Genomic DNA, 23677 nt, shown 5'->3' on the forward strand with positions numbered 1-23677 from the left:
GTGAGCCAAGATTGCGCCATTACACTCCAGCCTGGGCAACAAGAACGAAACTCTGTCTCAAAACAATAATTATAATACTAATCCTTCTTCTGGGAGAACATTCTTGGGGTAGAAGACCAGCCATGTCAGTAAACTTAGGGCTTGTTGGAAACTCACAGATGCAAATAAAGTGAACACCAAGCAGCCAATGCTATAGTCAATCCCTCCAATCTACCATCACTGAAATTCATCCTTAGGCTCATATAAACATGCATCTATTTATTTTTTAGAAATGAGGTTTTCACTTTATTGCCCAGATTGGAGAGCAGTAGTGCAATCACAGCTCACTACTGCCTAAAATTCTTGGGCTCAGGGGATCTTCCCTCTTCAGCTTCCCACCAGTGGTGGGACTACTGGTGCACACCACTGTGCCTGGCTAATTTAAAAAAAATTTTTGTAGCAACAGGGAGCCTCACCATCTCGCCCAGGTTGGCCTCAAACTCTGGGGCTCAAGCGATCCTCCTGCCTTGGCCTCCCAAAGTGTTGAATTACAGGTGTGAGCCACTGCACCTGACCTAAACATGTGTGTGTATTAAGGGAATAAGAGGAACTTCTAAATGTTTACAAAGAACTTGCTTCCAGCTGTCATTCATTCATTTAACAAATACATATTGGACAAACTCTTTGAACCAGGCCCAGATATAGTTCTTGCCTCACAGTATAGCAACAATGACAGATATTTTTTAATCCCTCTGTGTAAGTACAGAAAAATGACACCAGATCCAGTTTTTGTTGTTGTGGTTGTTTGTTTTTTGAGACAGAGCCTCACTCTGTCACTCAGGCTGGAGTGCAGTGGTGTGATCTCAGGTCACCACAACCTCTGCCTCCCGGGTTCAAATGATTCTCCTGCCTCAGCCTCCCAAATAGCTGGGACTACAGGTGCATGCAACCATGCCTGGCTAATTTTTGTAATTTTAGTAGAGACAAGGTTTCACCATATTGGTCAGGCTGGTCTCGAACTCCTAACCTCAGGTGATCCACCTGTCTCAGTCTCCTAAAGTGCTGGAATTACAGGGTGAGCCACTGTGCCCAGTCTGGATCCAGTTTTAAAAAACCAGACAGCTGGGTGCAGTGGCTCATGCCTGTAATCCCAACACTTTGGGAGGCCAAGGTGAGCAGACTGCTTGAGTCCAGGAGTTTGAGCCTGGGCACCATAGTTAAACCCCATCTCTATAAAAAATTAGCCAGGCATGGTGGTGCACACCTATAGTCCCAGCTACAAGGGAGGCTGAGGTGAGAGGATTGTCTGATCCTGGGAGGCTAAGGTTGCAGTGAGCTGAAATCGTGCCACTGTATGCAAGCTTAGGCAAGAGTGAGATCCTGTCTCAAAAAAAAAAAAAAAAAAAGAAAGAAAGAAAAAGAAAACCAGGGAAGTCTTTTTTTTTTTGGACAGGATCTCACTCTGTTGCCCAGGCTGGAGTGCAGTACCTGATCTGTTGACTGTAACCTCTGTCTCCCAGGCTCAGGTGATCCTTCCACCTCAGCCTCCTGAGTAGCTGGGACTACAGGCACACACCACCACACCTGGCTAATTGTTACATTTTTTGTAGAGACAGGGTTTTGCCATGTTGTCCAGGCTAGTCTCAAACTCCTGGACTTAGGTAATTCACCTGCCTCAGCCTCCCAAAGTGCTGCGATTACAGGGATAAGCCACTGTGCTCGTCCAACCAGGGAAGTCTTGTTGGCGCAGAGGATTCCTAAGTTAAGAGCCTAGGTATCTATAGGCTACTTCAAATGAACTCCCTGGTCATGGTGACAGAATGCTTACTGACCTCCCTTAAACTGTACTGCACCATTTCACTAATCAGGCTGTAGTGTTACTTCATGATTCAAAGTAGAGTAAGTGGCCCTACTAAGAGCTTCCAAAATCTAAGTCATGCAGGTTGCTTATTATTCAAAAGTTTGTGATGACAGCCTGTGTTATCACAATTGCTAGTTAGTACCTTTTCCCTCTACCCTTTAGCCCTTCATTCCCTGACAGGGTCCTAAGGAAGGAAAATGACTCAAAAGAATCAGGCTCAGGCCGGGCGCGGTGGCTCACGCCTGTAATCCCAGCACTTTGTGAGGCCGAGGTGGGAGGATCATGAGGTTAAGAGATCGAGACCACCCTGACCAACATAGTGAAACCCTGTCTCTACTAAAAAATACAAAAAAATTAGCCAGGGGCCGGGCGCGGTGGCTCACGCCTGCTGGGAGGCCAAGGCGGGTGGATCATGAGGTCAAGAGATCAAGACCATCCTGGTCAACATGGTGAAACCCCGTTTCTACTAAAAATACAAAAAATTAGCTGGGCATGGTGGCACGTGCCTGTAATCCCAGCTACTCAGGAGACTGAGGCAGGAGAATTGCCTGAACCCAGGAGGCGGAGGTTGCGGTGAGCTGAGATCGTGCCATTGCACTCCAGCCTGGGTAACAAGATCGAAATTCTGTCTCAAAAAAAAAAAAATTAGCCGGGCATGGTGGTGCGTGCCTATAGTCCCAGCTACTCGGGAGGCTGAGGCAGGAGAATTGCTTGAAACCAGAAAACGGAAGTTGCAGCGAGCCGGGATTGCGCCATTGCACTCCAGCCTGGCAATAGAGCGAGACTCTGTCCAAAAAAAAAAAAAGAATCAGTCTCAAACACAGGGCTTGCAAGTTTTTTGGCTGTCAAATTAAATACAAGGCTGCAGAAGTCCCATCCCACAGATCAGAGTTCCAACAAGAAACAGTCTGAGAAATTAAGATGAAAACATTTCAACGTTGTAGATACATAGGCTAGGTTAGTGAAGTCAAAAGAAAAGCTCCATTGAGATTTCTTGGCAAAAAAAAAAGAGAAAGGGCTCCAAAATTTGTACATCCAACTTGTTTCCGCCAGTAATGCTGGGCTTTTCACTACGCCACCAGTAGAATGAAAAAAGGCATCATCAGGAATATACTGAGGCTGTCCTAGGCAACCACAGCCCACCAAAGCAGTCATAAGGAATGTTGCCACTTAATAAAGTCTTTAAGCAAGTTGGGACCAAGTTCTCAGATCTTCCCTTGACCAACTATATTTACTCTTTTCAAGCTGATAGAAATCTGACAAATACAAATCCCTGAGAAAAATGAAAGGTTCCAGGAAAGAATGACACAGATTTGTAATTTGATAAAGACATCAAACACTCAACTGAAAATAACTTGCATTTAGCTTTTTGAACATCTAAAAATAGTATATACGCTCAATCTTTCTAATAAGCTGTCTCCAGCGTGGGGATTTCATTGGCATAGTTTGTTCTTTGTTGTAACATGTTACCTATTTCATAAGACATAACAATAGTCCTTTTTCTACATCAAAGGACTTAAATAACTATTTCTCTAACAACTAGTGTGTTGGTATCATTATCCCTACTTTCTTGGTTGTGAAACTGAGGCACAGGGTAAATGAGGTTTGCTTGAGGCCAAAGATTCCTGTCTAGATTAGAGAATTATCAACTCTGGAATTTCTAAATTAAAAGAAGCAATGAGACCAGCAATATAAAATAAATACTTTAAAGATAGGCTACAGAATTCCATTACAGATTTAGTCTGCTTGAAGCCTCTAAAATATATCTCACTAACTTGTTCTTGAAACACTTAGGAATAATCACAGTCTGTTTCTAAAGCACACAAAACAGCATCAATGGGCTAGTCAGAGCAACAACTAGTCAGAGCAAGAGCTCTAATATGGGTCAGGCTCAATGTCCAAGGAGTCAGCCAGCTTTGCTTTATGTGCTGATCAGAGACTGCACCCTTACTTAACAATGCTTCTTGCTCACATGGCTCTAGACATAGGACCAAAATTTCTCCTGTAAGACTGGAATTCCCTCCACTTAGAGAACAATATCAACAAGCAATAGCTGCATACTTGCAAGACAAAGATATTCTATGAGTGCTGTTAGGAGATTTGCTAATTTTAAATTATGTTTTACACAAAATAATTAAGAGTTTATACACATTAAGAACTATGGAATGATATACTTTTAAAGAGTTCTATACATATATAATCTATGTATAAAATTCTACATATCTGAACGCCATAGAAAAGAACGTCACTCAAAAAAAGAAATTTTGAAAATACCAGACCAAGTAAACCTGGTAGAATCTTTAGAACAGGTTTAGAACTAAACCTGTTCTAAATGCTTAACTTTGGGAGGCAACACAACAGTCAAAAAAGCCTTGGTATCTGAGATGCACAAACGCATCTCTACTAAAAATACAAAAATTAGCCGGGTGTGATGGCATGTTACTGTAGTCCTAGCTACTCAGGAGGCTGAGGTGGGAGGATCACTTGAGCCTGGGAGGCAGAGGTTACAGTAACGTTACCCTGTGCCTTAGTTTCACAACCAAGAAAGTAGGGATAATAATACCAACACACTAGTTGTTAGAGGCATAGTTACTTAAGTCCTTTGATGTAGAAGAAGGACTTTTGGTATGTCTTACAAAACAGCTAACATGTTACAACTAAACCTGTTCTAAAGCTAAAAATCTAGAGTTAGAGTAGATTATAAGGACTACTAATGTTTAACTTTGGGAGGCAACACAATAGTCAAAAAAGCCTGGGTATCTGAGATGCACAAATGCCTTTTTTTATTTGAGATAGAGTCTCACTCTGTTGCCCAGGCAGTGGCAGGATTACAGCTCACTGCAACCTCTGCCTCCTGGGTTCAAGTGATCCTTGTGCCTCAGCCTCCTGAGTAGCTGGGACTACAAGTGCACACTACCAGGCCCAGCTAAATTTTGTATTTTTAGTAGAGACAAGGTTTCACCATGCTGGCCAGGCTGGTCTGGAACACCTGACCTCAAGTGATCTGCCCACCTTAGCCTCCCAAAGTTCTGGGATTACAGGCTTGAGCCACCACGCCCCACCCACAAATGCATCTTAAAATCCAGGGTTGGGTTGGCCAGTTGTGGTGGTTCATGCCTGTAATCCCATAACTTTGGGAGGCCAAGGCAGGTGGATCACTTGAGCTCAGGAGCTTGAGACCAGCCTGGCAAACATGGTGAAACCCCATCACTATTAAAAATACAAAAATTAGCCAGGTGTGGTGGCATGTCACTATAGTCCTAGCTACTCAGGAGGCTGAGGTGGGAGGATCACTTGAGGCAGAGGTTACAATAAGCCGAGATCATGACACCGAACTCCAGTCTTAGTGACAGAGTGAGACCCTGTTTTTTAAAAAAAAATGCTGGGCCGGGCGTGGTGGCTCATGCCTGTAATCCAAGCACTTTGGAGGCCAAGGCAGGCGAATCACCTGAGGTTGGGAGTTGAAGACCAGCCTGACCAACATGGTAAAACCTCGTCTTTAAAAAAAAAAAAATGCTGGGCGCGGTGGCTCAGCAATTTGGGAGGCTGAGGTAGGTGGATCATTTGAGGCCAGAAGTTTGAGATCAGCCTGACTGACATGGCGAAACCCCATCACTACTAAAAATACAAAACACTTAGCTGGGCATGGTGGCATGCCCCTATAATCCTAGCTACTTGGGAGGCTGGGGCAGGAGAATCACTTGCACCCGGGAGGTGGAGGTTGCAGTGAGCCGAGATTGCGCCATAGCACTTCAGCCTGGGTGACAGAGCAAGACTCTGTCTCAAAAAAAACAAAAACAAACAAAAAACCCCCACAGTGGTGTTCTAACTCTAGCTCTGCACAATCTTCAAAGTCCCTTAAAGGGTCTCCAGTGGAACTGAGCCTCAGTTGCCCACAAGAGTAACAAAGTCAGTAACATACCCTCAGACTGGCCTTCCCTCTTTCCCTATTTTCCTCTTTCCAAATCCCACTCCTGTTCCTAACTGTACAAATATCCTTATCTCAGGCTCTGCTTTTTGGGGGAAACCCAGGTTAAGACAGATTACCAGTAATTCACTATTTACATAGGAACGTAGGGAACTGAGAGTGTTCCAGGTAGATATGCAAGTATCCAAATTTGTAGAATTGCAAATGCATTCGATGTCTAATAAGCTAACTGTAGTTACCCATCTGATTATTGCTACAAACCTATTCCTTGTCCTGCAGCCTCTAAATTTGGGAATGCTACCACTGTCCATCTAGTTACTCTTGCTAGAAACCAGGGCAACATGTTTGACCCCTCTCTCTCTTTATCCTTCCACATCTAATTAATTAGTCACAGTTTTCCTAAATACTCTCCAATTTGTCCCTATCTCTCTATTACCACTGCCATTGCCTTGTTTTGCTCTTTCATTTTTTCTTACCAGGATTGCTGCAATAACCATTCACTGGCCACTGATTCTCCTCATCTATGCAGTGAATATTTATAAATATTAACCTGTTAGTAATCTTTCAAATTGTCCCTACAGGATATAAAGATATAAGATATATACTGTTTTGTTTTGTTTTGTCTTGTTTTTGAAGACAGGGTCTCACTTTGTTACCCAGGCTGGAATGCAATGATGTGATCTTGGCTCACTGCAGCCTCAATCTCCCAAACTCAAGCGATCCTCCTGCTCAGGACTCCAAGTAGCTGGGACTACAGGTACACACCACCATGCTTTGCTAATTTTTTATGTTTTTGGTAGAGATGGGATTTTGCCATGTTGCCCAGGTTGTCTAGAGTTCCTGAGCTCAAGCGATACACCTGCCTCGGCCTCCCAAAGTGCTGGCATTAAAAGTGTGAGCCACCGTGCCTGCCTTGGCCTCCTAAAGTGCTGGGATTAAAGGTGTGAGCCACCATGCCCGGCCAAAAGTATATACTATATTCTTACTTCTCTCCTAAAGTGTAGTTAAGAGCATAGGCTTTGAAGTAAGAGAACCAGGTTCAATCTAACTCTTCCGTTAAACTCTCTGAAGACTCAGTCCCATTATCTATTCACAGGAAGATATGAAAAGGCTAGAGCAGTCTTGGCCCTATGAACTCTCAAAACTAACAAACCAACACTCTCTTTAAAAATGAAGCCTGGTACTAAATAGAAATTGCCAGTAGAATCCAAATTAAGCAGTACAAAGGCAATCCAAGTGCACAGGAATCAGAAAAGCCAGATAAAATGGAGATAAAGGAGCAGTGGAGGAAGATCTTAAAAGAGGGAGCTCTAGAGCTGTAAAGCTAAAAAAGCAATTCTGACTCACCCTTCTCTTCTAAAAATTTCGGAAGACCAACTTCAGAAAAAAATTAGAAACAGAAAATGACTGCAGTCAAATCACAAAGTTATTATCAAAAAAGATAATAATAAAGATCAGAATAACATTTCTATAATGAAAGCACATGTAAGAAAAACATGCCCATCAAACAGATGAAATCCATAGCCTAATATTTCAAAATAAGCTTAAGTAAGAAAATGGTAGATGTGGCCAGGCGTGGTGGCTCACACGTGTAATCCCAGAACTTTAGGAGGCAGAGGCAGGTGGATTACCTGAGGTTGGAAGGTTGAGACCAGCCGGGCCAACATGGTAAAACCCTGTCTCTACTAAAAATACAAAAGTTAGCTGGGCATGGTGGTGCACACCTGTAATCCCAGCTACTAGGGGAGATTGCACCACTGTACTCCAGCCTATGCAACAGAGTGAGACTCCATCTCAAAAAAAAAAAAAAAAAAGGGCCAGGCATGGTGGCTCACACCTGTAATCCCAGCACTTTGGGAGGCTGAGGCAGGTGGATCACGAGGTCAGGAGTTTGGGAACAGCCTGGCCAACATGGTGAAACCTGGTCTCTACTAAAAGTATAAAAATTAGCTGGGCATAGTGGTGCACACCTGTAATCCCCTAAGATCACACCCCTGCACTCTAGCCTAGGCGACAAAGTGAGACTACGTTTCATAAATAAAAAAATAAACAAATCAATAAATGAAAAGAAAGGCCTGGTGCAGTGACTCTTGCCTGTAAATCCCATCACTTTGGGAGGCTGAGGCAGGTGGATCACTTGAGCCCAGGAGTTTGAGACCAGCCTAGGCAACAAGGCAAAACCCCGTCTCTGCAAAAAAGAAAAAAATTAGCTGGTGTGGTGGCATGTGCCTGTAGTCCCAGTCACTCAGGAAGCTGAGGTGGGAGGGTTGCTTGAGACGGTCTCTACAAATAATTTAAAAAATTAGCCAGGCATGATGATATGCCTGTAGTCCCAGCTACTTGAATGGCTGAGGTGGGAGAATGGCTTGAGCCCAGGAGGTCAAGGCTGAAACGAGTCATGTTCAGCAGCACTTCAGCCTGGGCAACAGAGTGAGACCCTGTCTCTTTGAAAAAAAAAAAAAAAGAGAGAGAGAGAATAAAGACTGAAATTTCACATGAAAAGAACTTATTACATATCTACAAAATATGATTCAGAACAATCAGTAAGATACATTATACAGAAAAACCAGAAGATATTAAAGAAAAATAAAAACTTCTTTGGGAATCCAGACAAAAGGACCAAGTCACCCTTAAGGGAAAGAAAAACAGATTTTATCTGGACTGTTTTGAGAGCAACACTTTATGTCAAAAGATAATTAACGAATACATTTAGGCTGGGCGAAGTGGCTCATGCCTGTAATCCCAGCACTTTGGGAGGGCACAGTGGGTGGATCATGAGGTCAGGAGTTCAAGACCAGCCTGGCCAACATGGTGAAACTCCATCTCTACTAAAAATACAAAAATTAGCTGGGCATGGTGGTGGGCACCTGTAATCCCAGCTACTCGGGAGGATGAGGTTGCAGTGAGCCAAGATTGCACCATTGCACTCCTGCCTGGGCGACAAGAGCAAAACTCCTCTTAAAAAAAAAATAAGAAGAATACATTTGCCGGGCGCGGTGGCTCACGCCTGTAATCCCAGCACTTTGGGAGGCCGAGGCGGGTGGATCACGAGGTCAAGAGATCGAGACCATCCTGGTCAACATGGTGAAACCCCGTCTCTACTAAAAATACAAAAAATCAGCTGGGCATGGTGGCGCGTGCCTGTAATCCCAGCTACTCGGGAGGCTGAGGCAGGAGAATTGCCTGAACCCAGGAGGCGGAGGTTGCGGTGAGCCGAGATCGCGCCATTGCACTCCAGCCTGGGTAACAAGAGCGAAACTCCGTTTCAAAAAAAAAAAAAAAAAAGAAGAATACATTTAATATATTCAAGGAAAACATGTGAGTCATGGATTCTATTTCCAAATAAATTGGCTTTGAAACATAAAGGTGGCAGATAACTTGTTGAACATTATCATGTGCCCTCCTTTAGGAATCTATTAGAAATAAGCTTCAGACAAATGACTGGAGACACAAGGAATAGGGACTGATGTGCAATGATCATCAACAGCTGCTAACATCACAAAACGAAAGACAATCAGATAACATGTGACTTCAGATGAAAGAACAAAACACTATCTTGCCAAAAATTCAAACCTGAACCTAATCAAGCTTCAAGTTCAACTACCAATTTATGGAATATACATACAGAGAAACACTCATTAAATCAACAAAATGCAGACTGTGGGAAAACTATACCAAAAACTCAGTTTCTTCACCCAATTAAATTATAAGGGGGAAAAAAGAGATGGAGGGAAAACCTATATATTAGAGACTTAAAATACATTTCAACCAATTGTAATGTGTAATCTTTACTTACTACCTAAGTTAAATAAACACATTTTAAAAAACATGCTGAAATTATGTTTATAAGGCAACTAAAAACTCAAATACTAATTAGATACTTGATGATACTAAATAATTATTACTGATTTTGTTTTTAAGGTTTTTTAAAGAAGTGATAGTGATTTTTTTTAAAATGCCCTTATCTTTATAATATACTCTAAAATATTTACAGATAAAATTATATGTCTGAGATTTGCTTCAAAAGAACATGGGAGAAAGCAAGCTGGGTAAAATATAGATAAAATAAGATTTGCTATAGGTTGCTAACTGTTGATGATGAGTGACAGATAAATGAGAAATGTTGTTTACTTTTGTACATGTTTTAAAATTTCCATCAGAAGTTAAAATATTAACTATCTCTGGTCTACAACTTGTGTTTAACAAATGGTAATTATCATTATTATTATTAGGTGACTCTGAATATTTACTAAATGAATGAGTTTAGACCTAGATAAGAATGATTTATCAACAAATATGAAACATTATTATGGAGAAAATATGAAATCTAAGAACATTCATGTTATCAATGTCAGTTGTAAGAGTGGAGCTCACTCACCCAGGGCCTGGGAGAATGAATGAACCAATAATCTCTCTTGATAAGTCAGGGAAAGAGGTTTGGGTAGCTGAAATAAAAAGTGAGAACCAGTAAATCAGTAAAATTGTGGGGTTAGATAAAGCAAAATGAAGTAGAAAATGGTGCCAGAAAGTATAAAACCAAATGAAATGTGAGTCCTTTAAGGAAAAAACATAACTTAGCAAATATGGTATCCAACTTCAATATCCTATAAGCACATATGATGGAGGTTTCCACATATAAGTAGGACTGCAATACATGTAGCAAATTTAAGGTAAAAGATTATAAGTTAAAAATTGTTTAGGGCCGGGCGCGGTGGCTCACGCCTGTAATCCCAGCACTTTGGGAGGCCGAGGCAGGTGGATCACAAGGTCAAGAGATCGAGACCATCCTGGTCAACATGGTGAAACCCCATCTCTACTAAAGATACAAAACATTAGCTGGGCATGGTGGCACGTGCCTGTAATCCCGGCTACTCAGGAGGCTGAGGCAGGAGAATTGCCTGAACCCAGGAAGCGGAGGTTGTGGTGAGCCGAGATCACGCCATTGCACTCCAGCCTGGGTAACAAGAGCGAAACTCCGTCTCAAAAAAAAAAAAATCGTTTAAACAAAAAAAGCCAAATATAGTGAATGTACTACTCTGGCCTTTGTCTGAGAACAGAAGTCAAACATGAAGACCTCACAATAATAGCTGGGAAACTCAGTCTGGAGGAAATGGGTAAAAATAAAACCAAAAGCTAATAAACCCCAAACTTTTAAAGGGAATGTTCTTATCTTACCTAAAGTTTTATTGGAAACAGACCAAAAGAGCTTCTAAAGGTTTAGAAGCTCTTTTGTGGGCATAGGGGAAGAAAAAACATGGGTCTAAAGAGCCACTGTGCCATGCAGGGCACAGCTGCTGGGTACAACTTTCTCCTTTACAGAGATAACCAACATCCCTTAGCAAACAATGACAACTTCCTTCACAGGCTGTATTACTTTCTTTAACTGTTTATATGCACTTCCACTGCCTTTTCTATAAATTTATGTTCATTCTAACCAGTCAATTCTAAATTTTGGCTTAGCTCAGTTTCTACATTGTTCCTCACAGCTATTTGGGAGTCTATTTATATTCTTCCAACAGTTAGCCTTGTTGCCTTCTACTCCTGGTTGGAAGGCAAGCTGACATGAAGCCAGAATTTCAGGGGCCATTGCAATAAGGGAAAACCAAGTAAAGACAGCAAAGACTTGCTGGCCAAAGTCACAGCTTGGAAGATGGCTCAGAGGTAGGATTATATGTAAGAGATGCTGTGTAAATGATGTGGGAGAAACAGGTGAGGAAGGAAAAGAAATTAGACTGCAGAAGAACTTAGTAAAGATTCTGATCTTAGGTGCAAGGGGAAGCCCTACAATAAGGTATAAAAGATTAAAGTCATAAGAAAAGGCAGTAATTTGGAGAGTAAAATGCCCCTTTGGTAGTTACTTTACTTTCCTCCCCATGCCTTCTCTCCTAACAGTTCCTACTATTACTTCTCAAGCCTCTAAGTGTTAGAGGAACTTATTTGCATGAAACTTTCAAGATTTCTAATTCCAAGCTAGGCCAAAAATAACTTTTCTAAAATTTAGAGATTATAGAGCAAAGAAAGTTTACACATCCATTCTAAACTTTTAGATGGTAGCTAATACAGCTACTATCCCTGAGAAGACCAAAAATCCCAAGCTCTTTGCAAATTAAAACTACAGTAAGATACTAACTCATGCTTGGGACGACTACTGTTAAAAAAAAAAAAGCAGAAAATAAGTATTGGGAAGGATGTGGAGAGAAACTGGAACCATTGGCCAGGCATGGTGGCTCACACTTATAATTCCAACACTTCGGGAGTGGAGAACCACTTGAGCCCAGGAGTTCAAGACCAGCCTGGGCAACATAGTGAGTGAGACTCTGTCTCTAAAAAAATATAAATATATAGCCGGGTGCGGTGGCTCATGCCTGTAATCCCAGCACTTTGGGAGGCCGAGGCAGGCAGATTACCTGAGGTCGGGAGTTTGAGACCAGCCTGACTAACATGGAGAAACCCCATCCCTACTAAAAATACAAAATTAGCCAGGCAAGGTGGCACATGCCTATAATCCCAGCTACTTGGGAGGTGGAGGCAGGAGAATCGCTTGAATCTGAGAGGCAGAGGTTGTGGTAAGCCCAGGTTGCACCATTGTACTCCAGCCTGGGCAAGAACAGTGAAACTCCGTCTCAAAAAAATTAAAATTAAAATAAAAAAAAATACACTCACACACACATATTTATTTTAATTAATTTTTATACATTTTTGAGACAAAATCTCCCTCTGTTGCCCAGGCTAGAGTGCAGTGGTGCAATCTCAGCTCACTGCAACCTTCAACTCTCGGGCACAAGCAATCCTCACACCTCAGCCTCCCGAGTACCTGGGATTACAGGTGTGCACTACCATGCCTGGTTAATTTTTGTATTTTGGGCGCGATATAGTGAGACCCCTCATCTCAACAAAAAAAAGTTAGCTGGGTGTGGCAACATGTGCCCATTGTTCTAGCTACTCAGGAGGCTGAGATAGGAGCATCGCTTGAGCTTAGGAGGTCAAGGCTGCAGTGAGCCATGATTGTGTCATGGCACTCTGGCCTGAGTGTCAGAACAAAACCCTGTCTCAAAAAAGAAACAAAATGAAACGAAACGAGACAAAGGAAGGAAGGATGGAAGGAAGGACAGAAGGAAGGAAGGAAGGGAGGGAGGGAAGGAAGGGAGAGAAGGAAGGGAAGAAAGGGAGGGAAGGAAGGAAGTTGGAGCCCTTGTACACTGTTGGTAGGAATGTAAAATGGTATAGCTACTGTGGAAAATAGTACAGCAGTTTGTTAAAACATTAAACATAAAATTAGCATATAATCCAGCAACTACATTTCTCAGTATAAACCCAAAAGAACTGAAAGAGGGTCTCAAAGAAATATTTGTATATCCATATTCATTGCTGCATTATTCACAATAGCTAAAATGTGGAGGTAACTCAACTGTCCGTGGATGGATGAATGGCTAAGCAAAATGTGGTATATCCATAAAACAGAATATTCCTCAGCCTTAAAAAGGAAGTAAATTCTGCAGTACGCTACAATATGGATGAACCTTGAGGATGTTATGCTAAGTATGCCAATCACAAAAAGATAAATACCAGAGGCCAAGGTGGGCAGATCACTTGAGGCCAGAAGTTCAAGACTAGCCTAGCCAACATGGCGAAACCCATTTCTACTAAAAATATACAAAGTAGCCAGGCATAGTGGCATGTATTCATAGTCCCAGCTACTCAGGAGGCCGAGGCACAAGACATGCTTAAACCTGGGAGGCAGAGGTTGCAGTGAACTGAGATCATGCCACTGTACTCCAGCCTGGGTGACAAAATGAGACTGTCTCAAAAAAAAAAAAAAAAGATAAATACTGAATGATTTCACTTACATGAGGTACTTACAGGTAGTCAAAATAATAGAAATAGAAAGTCGAATGGTAGTTGCCATGGGCTAGGAGGAGGGGGACTTTAATACTTAATGGGAATAGAGTTTCAGTTTTATAAGATGAAGGTTATAGAGATGGAGAGTGGCAATGGTTGCACAACAATATAAATGTGCTTAATACCACTGAACTGTACACTTGATGAGAATTTTCTTCTTATTACTCTAATGGAATTCCCCATATAGTCTCTAAACAAACAAGCAGCTATACTCCAGAAAGCAACACACTCGACATTATTGTACTGGAAGCCCCCACCCACATCAGAAGCTCCCAAAATCTACTTGAGAGAAAAGTAGAAAGGAAGGCCAAAAGTGAATGGAAATGCTTATATACATTGTACTGGGGGTCCTGGCCAGGGCAATAAGACAATTTTTTTTTTTTTTAAAGAGCCAGACATGGTGGCTCACACCTGTAATCACAGCATTTTGAGAGGGCAAAGTGGAGGGTATCACTTCTGCCCAAGAGTCCCAGACCAGGCTTGGGCAATATACTGAGACCCTGTCTCTACAAAAAAAAAAAAAAAAAGTCCAGGTGTGGTGGTATATGTCTGTAGTCTCAGCTACTTGAGAAGCTTAGGTAGGAGGATCACCTGAGCCTGGGGAGATCGAGGTTACAGTGAGCCGTGATCAAGCCACTGCACTCCAGTCTGGGCAATAAAGTGAGACCCTGTCTCCAAAAAAAAAAAAATTAGCTGGGCATGGTGGCACATGCCTGTAGTCCCAGTTACTTAGTTATTTGGGAGGCTGAGGTGGGAGGACAACTTGAGCCCAGGAGTTTGGGGCTATAGTGAGCCATGACCACACAACTGCACACTAGCCTGGGTGACAGAGCAAGACTGTCTCAAAAATAAAATTAATTTAATTTTTTAAAAAAATAAAGATTAAGAAGGAAAATAAAATACTGTTTTTATTTGCAGGCAATATGATAAGGTCCTAAACAAATCTATAATTTAAAAGGTCACAAGGTATAATGCCAAAATACAAAAATCAATTGTATTTCTATATACAAGTAATAAATAATTGCAAATAGAAAAAATACCAATTACAATATCATTAAAAATATTTACCTAGGAATAAATTTATCAAGACATGTTCAAAATCTCTACACTGGGCTGGGTGTGGTGGCTCATTCCTGTAATCTCAGCACTTTAGGAGGCTGAGGTGGGAGGACAGCTTGAGCCCAGGAGTTTAAAACTAGCCTGAGCAACATAGTGAGGCATCTCTACTAAAATAAAAAATTTAAAACTTAGCTGGACATGGTGGCATGTGCCTGTAGTCCCATCTACTTGAGAGGCTAATGTGGGGATCACTTGAGCCCAGGAGGTCAAGTCTGCAGTGAGCTTTGATCACACCACTGCACTCCAGCCTGGACAACAGAGTGAGACTGTCGCAAGGAAGAAAAAAAAAAAAAAAAAATATATATATATATATATATATATATATAAAAAATCACTGAAAATTCTAAAACTCAGTTGAGAGAAATTAAAGGAAACAAGTAAATAGATACACAATCATGTGCTAATTAATGATAGCAATATGTTCTGAGAAATGCGCTGTTAGGTGATTTTGCTGTGTGAACATCATAGAATATACTTACAAAAACCTAGACAGTATAGCCTACTACATACCTAGGCTATATGGTATAGCCTATTGCTCCTAGGGTACAAACCTGTATAACATGTTATTATACCAAATACTGTAGGTAATTGTAACACAATGGCAAGTATTTATGCATTTAATATAGCTAAACTTAGAAAAGGTACAGTAAAAATACGGTATTATAATCTTATGGGACCACACTCCTATATATATATGTGGCCAGTCATTGACCAAAACATCATTATGTGGCACATGACTATATATACCATGTTCAAGGATCAAAAGATTCAGTATTAAGCTGTCAAATCCAAGCTGGGTGTGGTGGCTAATGTGTGTAATCCTAACACTTTGGGAGGCCAAGGTGGGTGGATCGCTTGAACCCAGGACAAGACCAGTCTGGCCAACATGGTGAAACCCTATCTCTAGTAAAACTAAAAAATTAGCCAGGTGTGGTGGCACAGGCCTATAATCCCAGCTGCTCGGGAGGCTGAGGCACGGGAATCACTTGAACCTGGAGGTGGAGATTGCAGGAAGGTGGTGCAGTGAAGGAGGTGCAGTAGAGGTGGAGATCACACCACTGCACTCAGTCTGGGTGACAGAGCAAGACTCTGTCTCAAAAAGAATACAAAACAAAGACAAAACCTAAAAGAACATCTACACAGTTTTTACGGATCCAAGATGGCTGATCACTAGCAGCTCGGGCACATAGCTCCCAGTGAAAGTGCAGAGAATGAGAGGACGCCACACTTTCAGACGAATATTCGTTGCTCACGGACCAGGAGATTCCCAGTGGAGGAGCCCCACGGGTCGCCAGAGCGACTCTTGTGGCCGGCGCGGCGGTTTTGCTGGCGCCTTAGCGCAGCAGCTCTAGGTGCAGAGTCCGGAGATTCCCGGGCAGAAAAGCACCATCAATCTTAACACCACTGTTTTGGCCGGCGCAGTGGATTGCTCAGATTTCGGCGCTGGGAATCAAAAGTTGGAAGTCTGCTCAGAGACCTAGTTAGAAAGTCGGTAATTACAAAGATGACAGAGGGATAAATATATAATGAAGAGAAGAAACCAGCCTAAAAAGGAAGAGAATACTCAAAATCAGAATGCCTCTCCCTCTACAGGGGATAGCAATTCCTCATCAGTAACAGAACAAGGCTTAATGGAGAACGAGTGTGTTCCAATAACAGAAGCAGGCTTCAAAATGTGGGTGATAAGAAACTTCCGTGAATTAAAAGAACTTGTTCTAACCCAATGCAAAGAAACTAAGAACCTTGAAAAAAGGTTTGACGAAATGCTAATGAGAATGGACAATTTAGAGAGAAATATAAGTGAAATGATGGAGCTGAAAAACACAACACGAGAACTTCACGAAGTATACACAAGTTTAAACAGTCAAATTGATCAAGCAGAAGAAAGGATATCAGAAGTCGGGGACCAGCTCAGTGAAATGAAACGAGAAGACAAGATTGGAGAAAAAAGGATAAAAAGGAATGAGCAAAGTCTCCAGGAAATATGGGACTATGTGAAAAGACCTAATTTACGTTTGATAGGTGTACCTGAATGTGACGAAGAGAATGAATCCAAGTTGGAAAATACTCTTCAGGATATCATTCAGGAAAACTTTCCCAATCCAGCAAGGCAGGGTAATATTCAACTCCAGGTAATACAGAGAACACCACAAAGATATTCTTCAAGAAGACCAACCCCAAGGCACATAATTGCCAGATTTATTAGGGTTGAAATGAAGGAGAAAATACTAAGGGCAGCCAGAGAGAAAGGTCAGGTTACCCATAAAGGGAAACCTATCAGACTTACAGCAGATCTCTCAGCAGAAACCCTACAAGCCAGAAAAGAGTGGGGACCAATATTTAACATCCTTAAAGAAAAGAACTTTCAACCCAGAATTTCCTATCCAGCCAAACTAAGCTTTATGAGCGAAGGAAAAATTAAATCTTTTGTGAACAAACAAGTACTTAGAGACTTCACCACCACCAGACCTGCTTTACAAGAACTTCTGAAAGAAGCACTATACATATAAAGGAACAACCAATATCAGCCCTTCCAAAAATATATCAAAAAGCAAAGAGCATCAACACAATGAAAAATGTACACCAACTAATGGGCAAAACAGCCAGCTGGCATCAAATGCCAGTATTAAACTTATATATATTCTAATTGGATAAAAAGCCAAAACCCATCGGTATGCTGCATCCAGACCCATCTCACATGCAACAATACACAAAGACTCAAAACAAAGAGAAGGAGGAAGATTTACCATCCAAACAGAGAGTAAAAACAAACAAATAAACAAAAAGCAGGAGATGCAATTCTCGCCTCTGATAAAGTAGACTTTAAAGCAACAAAGATCAAAAGAGGCAAAAAAGGACATTACATAATGGCAAAAGGATCAATGTAACAAGAAGAGCTAACGATTCTATAGATCAACCAGACAGAAAATTAACAAGGACATCCAGGACTTGAACTCAGACCTGGAACAAGTAAACTTAATAAACATTTATAGAACTCTCCACTTCAAATACACAAAACATACATTACCACCTCACACCTATTCCAAAAGTGACTACATAATTGGAAGTAAATCACTCCTCAGTAATCGCATAGCATTTCATAGGTTTAAATGAAATATTGGTTAGCTGCTTGTTTGTTATTTTCTTCCCTTATTCCTTACTGTCTACATCATTAAGTATAATTATTGGTATAAAAGTGGTTTTCAATACCCATTACTAAATTGCATTCTAGCCTGGGCAAGAAAGCAATACTCCCATTCTCTCTCTCTCTTTCTCTTCCTTTTTCTTTCTCTTCTTCATTCTTTTTTTTCTTTCTTTCAAAAAAAAAAAATATCTACACAAAGGTCAGGTGGGCAGAGATTTCTTAGACTGGACACAAAAAGCAATAACCATAAAGGAAAAAAATCAGTGATTTGGATTTCATCAACATTAAAAACTTTTCTTCAAGAGATACCATTAAACAAAAAGACAAGTCACAGACTGGCAGAAAATATTCACAACACATATCTCACAAAAGACTTTCATCTAGACTATATTAAGAATTCCTTGCAAATCAACTGGAAGTAAAAAAAAAAAAAAAAGAATTCCTATAATCAATAATAGAAAGGCAAACAACTGAATTAAAAAATAGATAAATGCTTTGGACAGACATTTCATGAACATATATAAATGGCTGGGCCAGGCGCGGTGGCTCACGCCTATAATCCCAGCACTTTGGGAGGCCGAGGCGGGTGGATCACGAGGTCAAGAGATCGAGACCATCCTGGTCAACATGGTGAAACCCCGTCTCTACTAAAAATACAAAAAATTAGCTGGGCATGGTGGTGTGTGCCTGTAATCCCAGCTACTCAGGAGGCTGAGGCAGGAGAATTGCCTGAACCCAGGAGGCGGAGGTTGCAGTGAGCCGAGGTCGCGCCATTGCACACCAGCCTGGGTAACATGAGCGAAACTCCATCTCAAAAAAATAAAAATAAATAAATAAATAAATAAATAAATGGCCAATAACACATGAAAAGGTGGTCAGCATCATTACCGTCAGGGAAATGTAAATTAAAACCACAACGAGATACCACTACATACATACCTACTAGTACAGTTAAAATTAAAAGACTGACAACACCAAGTGCTGATGAAGATGTGAAGCAAATGCAACTCTTATAAACTGTTGATGAAAGCATTAAGTGCTACAGCCACTTTAGAATACTTGTAGTTTTTAATCAAGTAAACCCTACAGCCTAGAATATTTTCACAAAAAGACCTGCAGAACAATGCTCATAATAGCTTTATGCATAATAGCCAAAAATTAAAAACGATCCAAATAACTGTTAATAGGAGGACAGATAAATAAATAGTAGTATATTCATTCAATGAAATACTACTCAGCATAAAAAGGAACTGATTTAGTTATACTTTCTTTTTTTGTTTTTGAGACAGAGTCTTTCTCTGTCGCCAGGATGGAGTGCAGTGGTGTGATCTCGGCTCACTGCAACCTCTGCCTCTCAGGTTCAAGCAATTCTCCTGCCTCAGCCTCCCGAGTAGCTGGGACTACAGGCACGCGCCACCACGACCAGCTAATTTTTGTATTTTTTTTAGTAGAGACGGGGTTTCACCACGTTGGCCACGATGGTCTCAATCTCTTGACCTTGTAATCCGCCTGTCTCAGCCTCCCAAAGCGCTGGGATTACAGGCGTGAGCCACCGTGCCCGGCCTAGTTATACTTTCAATAACATGAATGAATCTGAAAAATATGTTGAACAAAAGAAACCAGAACAAAATTGTATGATTCCATTTATATGAAGTTCATAAACAAAATTAATATATAGTGATAGAAAAAGAAGAGTAGTGGACTCTGCATATGGGAGACATACTAGCAGAAGCACAAAGGAACTTTCAGGAGTGATGGAATTGTTCTAGATTTGGATAATGGCACTCTAAGTGTATATTTACTATCTGTGCATTTTACTATGTATAAATTATTCCCCAACAAAAGGGGTGGGAAGGCCATTTACATATTTGAATTTTTTGTTTTATAGTACAAAAGTAGGTTGAAAATAACACATCTGTTAAGTCACCAGAAATAACAGAAGTCTGCCTCCCATTTCAAGTAATATGGCAACATCACAACAACTGAATTTTTTCCAAAAAAAAAACAATTTTAGAACAATCTATAGTGTATCTTTCTCAGCTTATGGCCACAAATTATTGGGGAGACTATGTTCTCATATCTGTATGCTTGTTAGTTGCTTAACCAAAGATGACTAAAAGTTCAAATATTACATGGGATGTCTATGAATTTTTTAATGTTCCTCTGTGCTTCTTTCTAGCCAATCCTCAACTGCAGAGTCAACTGCTCCTCTGATTTATATATTAACATTGCTTGTTCACAAATTTCATATAAATGGAATCTTTTGAAGTACATTTTGAGTATGTCTTTGTTTTTTTGAGACACGTTCTCACTATTGCCCAGGCTGGTGTGCAGTGGTGTGATCTTGGCTCACTGCAACCTCCAACTCATGAGTTCACGTGATTCTCCTGCCTCAGCTTCCCCAGTAGCTATGATTACAGGTACATGTCACCACACCCAGCTAATTTTTGTGTTTTTAGTAGAGACGGGGTTTCGCCATTGTTGGCCAGGCTGGTCTCGAACTCCTGACCTCAAGTGATCCATCTGCCTGGACCTCCCAAAGTGCTGTGATTACAGGCATGAGCCACTGTGCCTGGCCTAGAATATGTCTTTTTTTTCTTTTAATAAAAATGTACTATAACTCAGAAACACTGGAAACCAGTGACTATGACGAATGAATGTCTACATCTTTACTAGTAACCAAATCAAAGAGAAATTGAAGAGTACATGGGTAACAAAGTAAGTGATATAAAAATATATTAGAAAAAAAGTTTTATAAACTATAATGCACTGAGGGCCAGGGATGGTGGTTCACGTCTGTAATCCCAGTACTTTGGGAGGCCGAGGCAGGAGGATCACCTGAGGTCAGGAGTTTGAGATATGCCTGGGCAACATGGTAAAATCTTGTCTCTATGAAAAATACCAAATTAGCCAGGCATGGTGACACACACGCTGTAATCCCAGCTTTTTGGGAGGCTGAGGCAGGAGAATCACTTGAACCTGGGAGGTGGAGGTTGCAGTGAGCCGAGATCATACCACTGCACTCCAGCCTGGGTGACAGAGCAAGACTCTGTCTCGAAAAAAAAAAAAACTATAATGCACTGGGAAAACAAGATACTATTTATCTTCAATAAACAAGAAGAGTCAAAAAATAGCTTTTCACCTTAAGTTTTGGATATATGTAGCGCAAAGAATCTGCAGTTCCCATGTCAGCATCATCAGGAATACACACAACATCTGGCTTCATTTTCATCTTGAATTCTGCACACAGAGCCTTTTGAACATCCCTGGTTGTAACCACAATGACTTCTACAGGACAAAAGAAAAAAAGATACAAAGACAAAAACTTATTCACATAGATGGTAGTTTCAGTATTTTAATTAGATTTGGTCTATTTCTAGGTGTAATAACAACTGCTATTATTGCGCTTTTCAATGTGTTTTACCTGCATTCCCCCCAAATAATTCTTTTTTTTTTTTTCTTAAACAGACAGGGTCTCAGTTTGCCACCCAGGTTGGAGTGCAGTGGCATGATCACTGGCTTACTGCAGCCTCAACTTCAGAGGTCAGGCAATCCTCTTTCACCTCAGCTTCCCAAGTAGCTAGCTGAGACTACAGGCATGTGCCACCACCATGCTTGGTTAATTTTTGTGTTTTCTGTAGAGACGAGGTTTCACTATGTTGCTCAGGCTGGTCTCCAACTCCTGGGTTCAATCCACTAGACTTGGCCTCCCAAAGTGTTAAGATTACAGGTGTGAACCACTGCGTCTGGCCTCCCCCAGTTAATTCTTACAACAATCTCATCTTACAAATGAGGAACCCTGGATTAAAAGACATAAAGCTGGCTGGGTGTAGTGGCTCATGCCTGTAAATCTTTTGTAAATCACTTTGGGAGCCAAGGCAGGTGGATCACTTGAGCCCAGGAGTTCAAGACCAGCCTGGGCAACATGGCAAAACTTTTTCTCTACAAAAAACTCCAAAACACTGGAGGTTTAGGTGGGAGGATTGCTTGAGTCCAGGAGGTGGAGGTTGCAGTGAGCCAAGATCATCCCATTGCACTCCAGCCTGGGCAACAGAGTCTCAAAAAAAAAAAAAAACAACTCAGGTCTATATGACTGGTGCCCACACTTTAATATATTGCATGCCACTTCTCCTTGATATGAAGAATTCAGAAGAACATTCATCAAAAATACAAATGGGGGCTGGGAGCAGTGGCTCACGCCTGTAATCCCAGCACTTTGGGAAACCAAGGCAGGTGGATAACTTCAGCCCAGGAATGCAAGACCAGCCTGGGTAACATGGTGAAACCCTGTCTCCGCCAAAAGAAAAAATATCCAGACATGGTGGTGTGCATGTAGTCCTAGCTACTTGGGAGGCAACCTACCATGGAAGCATCGCTTGAGCCCAGGAGGCAGAGGTTGCAATGAGCTGAAATCATGCCACTGCACTCCAGTCTTCGGTGACAGAGCAAGACCCTGTCTCAAAAAAAGGGGGCCATGTGTGGTGGCTCCCGCCTATAATCCCAGCACTTTAAAAGACTGAGACATGCAGATCACTTGAGGTCAGAAGTTCAAGACCAGCCTGGCCAATATGGCGAAACCCTGTCTCTATTAAAAATACAAAAATAAAAAATACAAAAAAAAAAAAAGCTGGGAGTGGTGTCACATGCCTGTAGTCCTAGGCTCTTGGGAGACTATAGCAGGAGAATTGCTTAAACCCGGGAGGTGAAAGTTGTAATGAGCTGAGATCATGCCACTGCACTCCAACCGGGGCAACAGGGTGAGACTACAACATTTTAAATTCATTCAATACAAAGAAAGAGCTATCAAGCTATCACCCCTTCCTATTGGAGGCAACTCTAATAATGGAATGAACACTGGATCACAAGACTAGGCCTCAGGTTTTGGCACCCTGATTTATTATATCTAAATATAGGGCACCTCAAACTGAATGTGACCAAAGCTGAACTCATTATTTCATTAAAACCTGTTCCTTGTTTCCTCTTCCTTTTCCTACTTCATGGCATAATCGTCTACCTAGTTACCCAAGCAAAAGTAGAAAGAATCACTAGATTTTAAGTTTCTAGAAGTCAGGGCCTGAGCTGTCTTTTCAATTCTGTACCTCCATGCTTAATATATAACCTGGTACTTAGTATCTCTATTACCTGGTATATAATATATATATGTTTTAAGTTTTTTTTTATAATAGAGATATTACCTAGTACATAATAGATTCTCAGCAACTACTGACTATGAGGCATTTAAGAGTCACAATCTGCTCTTTCTGATATTCGTACAGGGTTCGTCTTGGATCATAGTGGACATCAGCTCCATAACAACAACACTTAGTGCTATCCTCTCAACCTTTTTCACACAGCAATAGAGTACTCCTACATTCCTCATTTAAAGAGGCCAGTCTTCAGTCAATGAATTCTAGTTACCCTCTCTCACTCTTATAATGCTGACAAATCATGGGGATCAAATCCCCTAAAAGTTTTATGAGTTCACAGCTCACTTTGTCATAGCTCACCTTCAAATCCAATGCGTTCAAGCAGGTTCAATGGGTACCAAATTAAAGGTTTGTTCCCAACTGGAAGCAGAGGTTTGGGAATGCTGGAAGTTAGGTCTGTCATCCGAGATCCCCCACCTACTGCCATCACTACTGCTTGAAATTCCATTTTTACAAGCTACAAGCACAGAAAAAAACAATTAACAGAAAAAAACCAATGTAACAAAAATCAAAGCACACACAGTACTAGCCTATTTTTA

The 23677-nt window shown here is 41.2% G+C and overlaps 1 protein-coding gene across 3 annotated transcripts in view; it reads right to left on the reverse strand.

Annotated features, from left to right (window-relative positions):
* EIF2B3 (eukaryotic translation initiation factor 2B subunit gamma) overlaps positions 1-23677 on the reverse strand; it is a 142461-nt gene that overhangs the window by 113098 nt on the left and 5686 nt on the right. For 2 of the 3 annotated variants that reach the window (XR_010341173.1, XM_012434492.3), the window contains exons 2-3: positions 23439-23595; positions 21074-21219 (exon numbers count right to left, since the gene is read on the reverse strand). Coding sequence is in view for 2 of the 3 variants with exons in the window: in XM_012434492.3 (XP_012289915.1) it covers positions 21074-21219; positions 23439-23586 (294 nt within the window). In the remaining variant the exon portion in view is untranslated. The remainder of the gene's footprint in view (positions 1-21073; positions 21220-23438; positions 23596-23677) is intronic. The other variant, XM_012434493.3, reaches the window with a different exon arrangement.

Source organism: Aotus nancymaae, unplaced genomic scaffold, assembly GCF_030222135.1.
Source record: "Aotus nancymaae isolate 86718 unplaced genomic scaffold, 86718_ANA_hifiasm-v0.15.2.pri h1tg000007l, whole genome shotgun sequence".
In the NCBI taxonomy this organism is placed as follows: Eukaryota; Metazoa; Chordata; class Mammalia; order Primates; family Aotidae; genus Aotus; species Aotus nancymaae.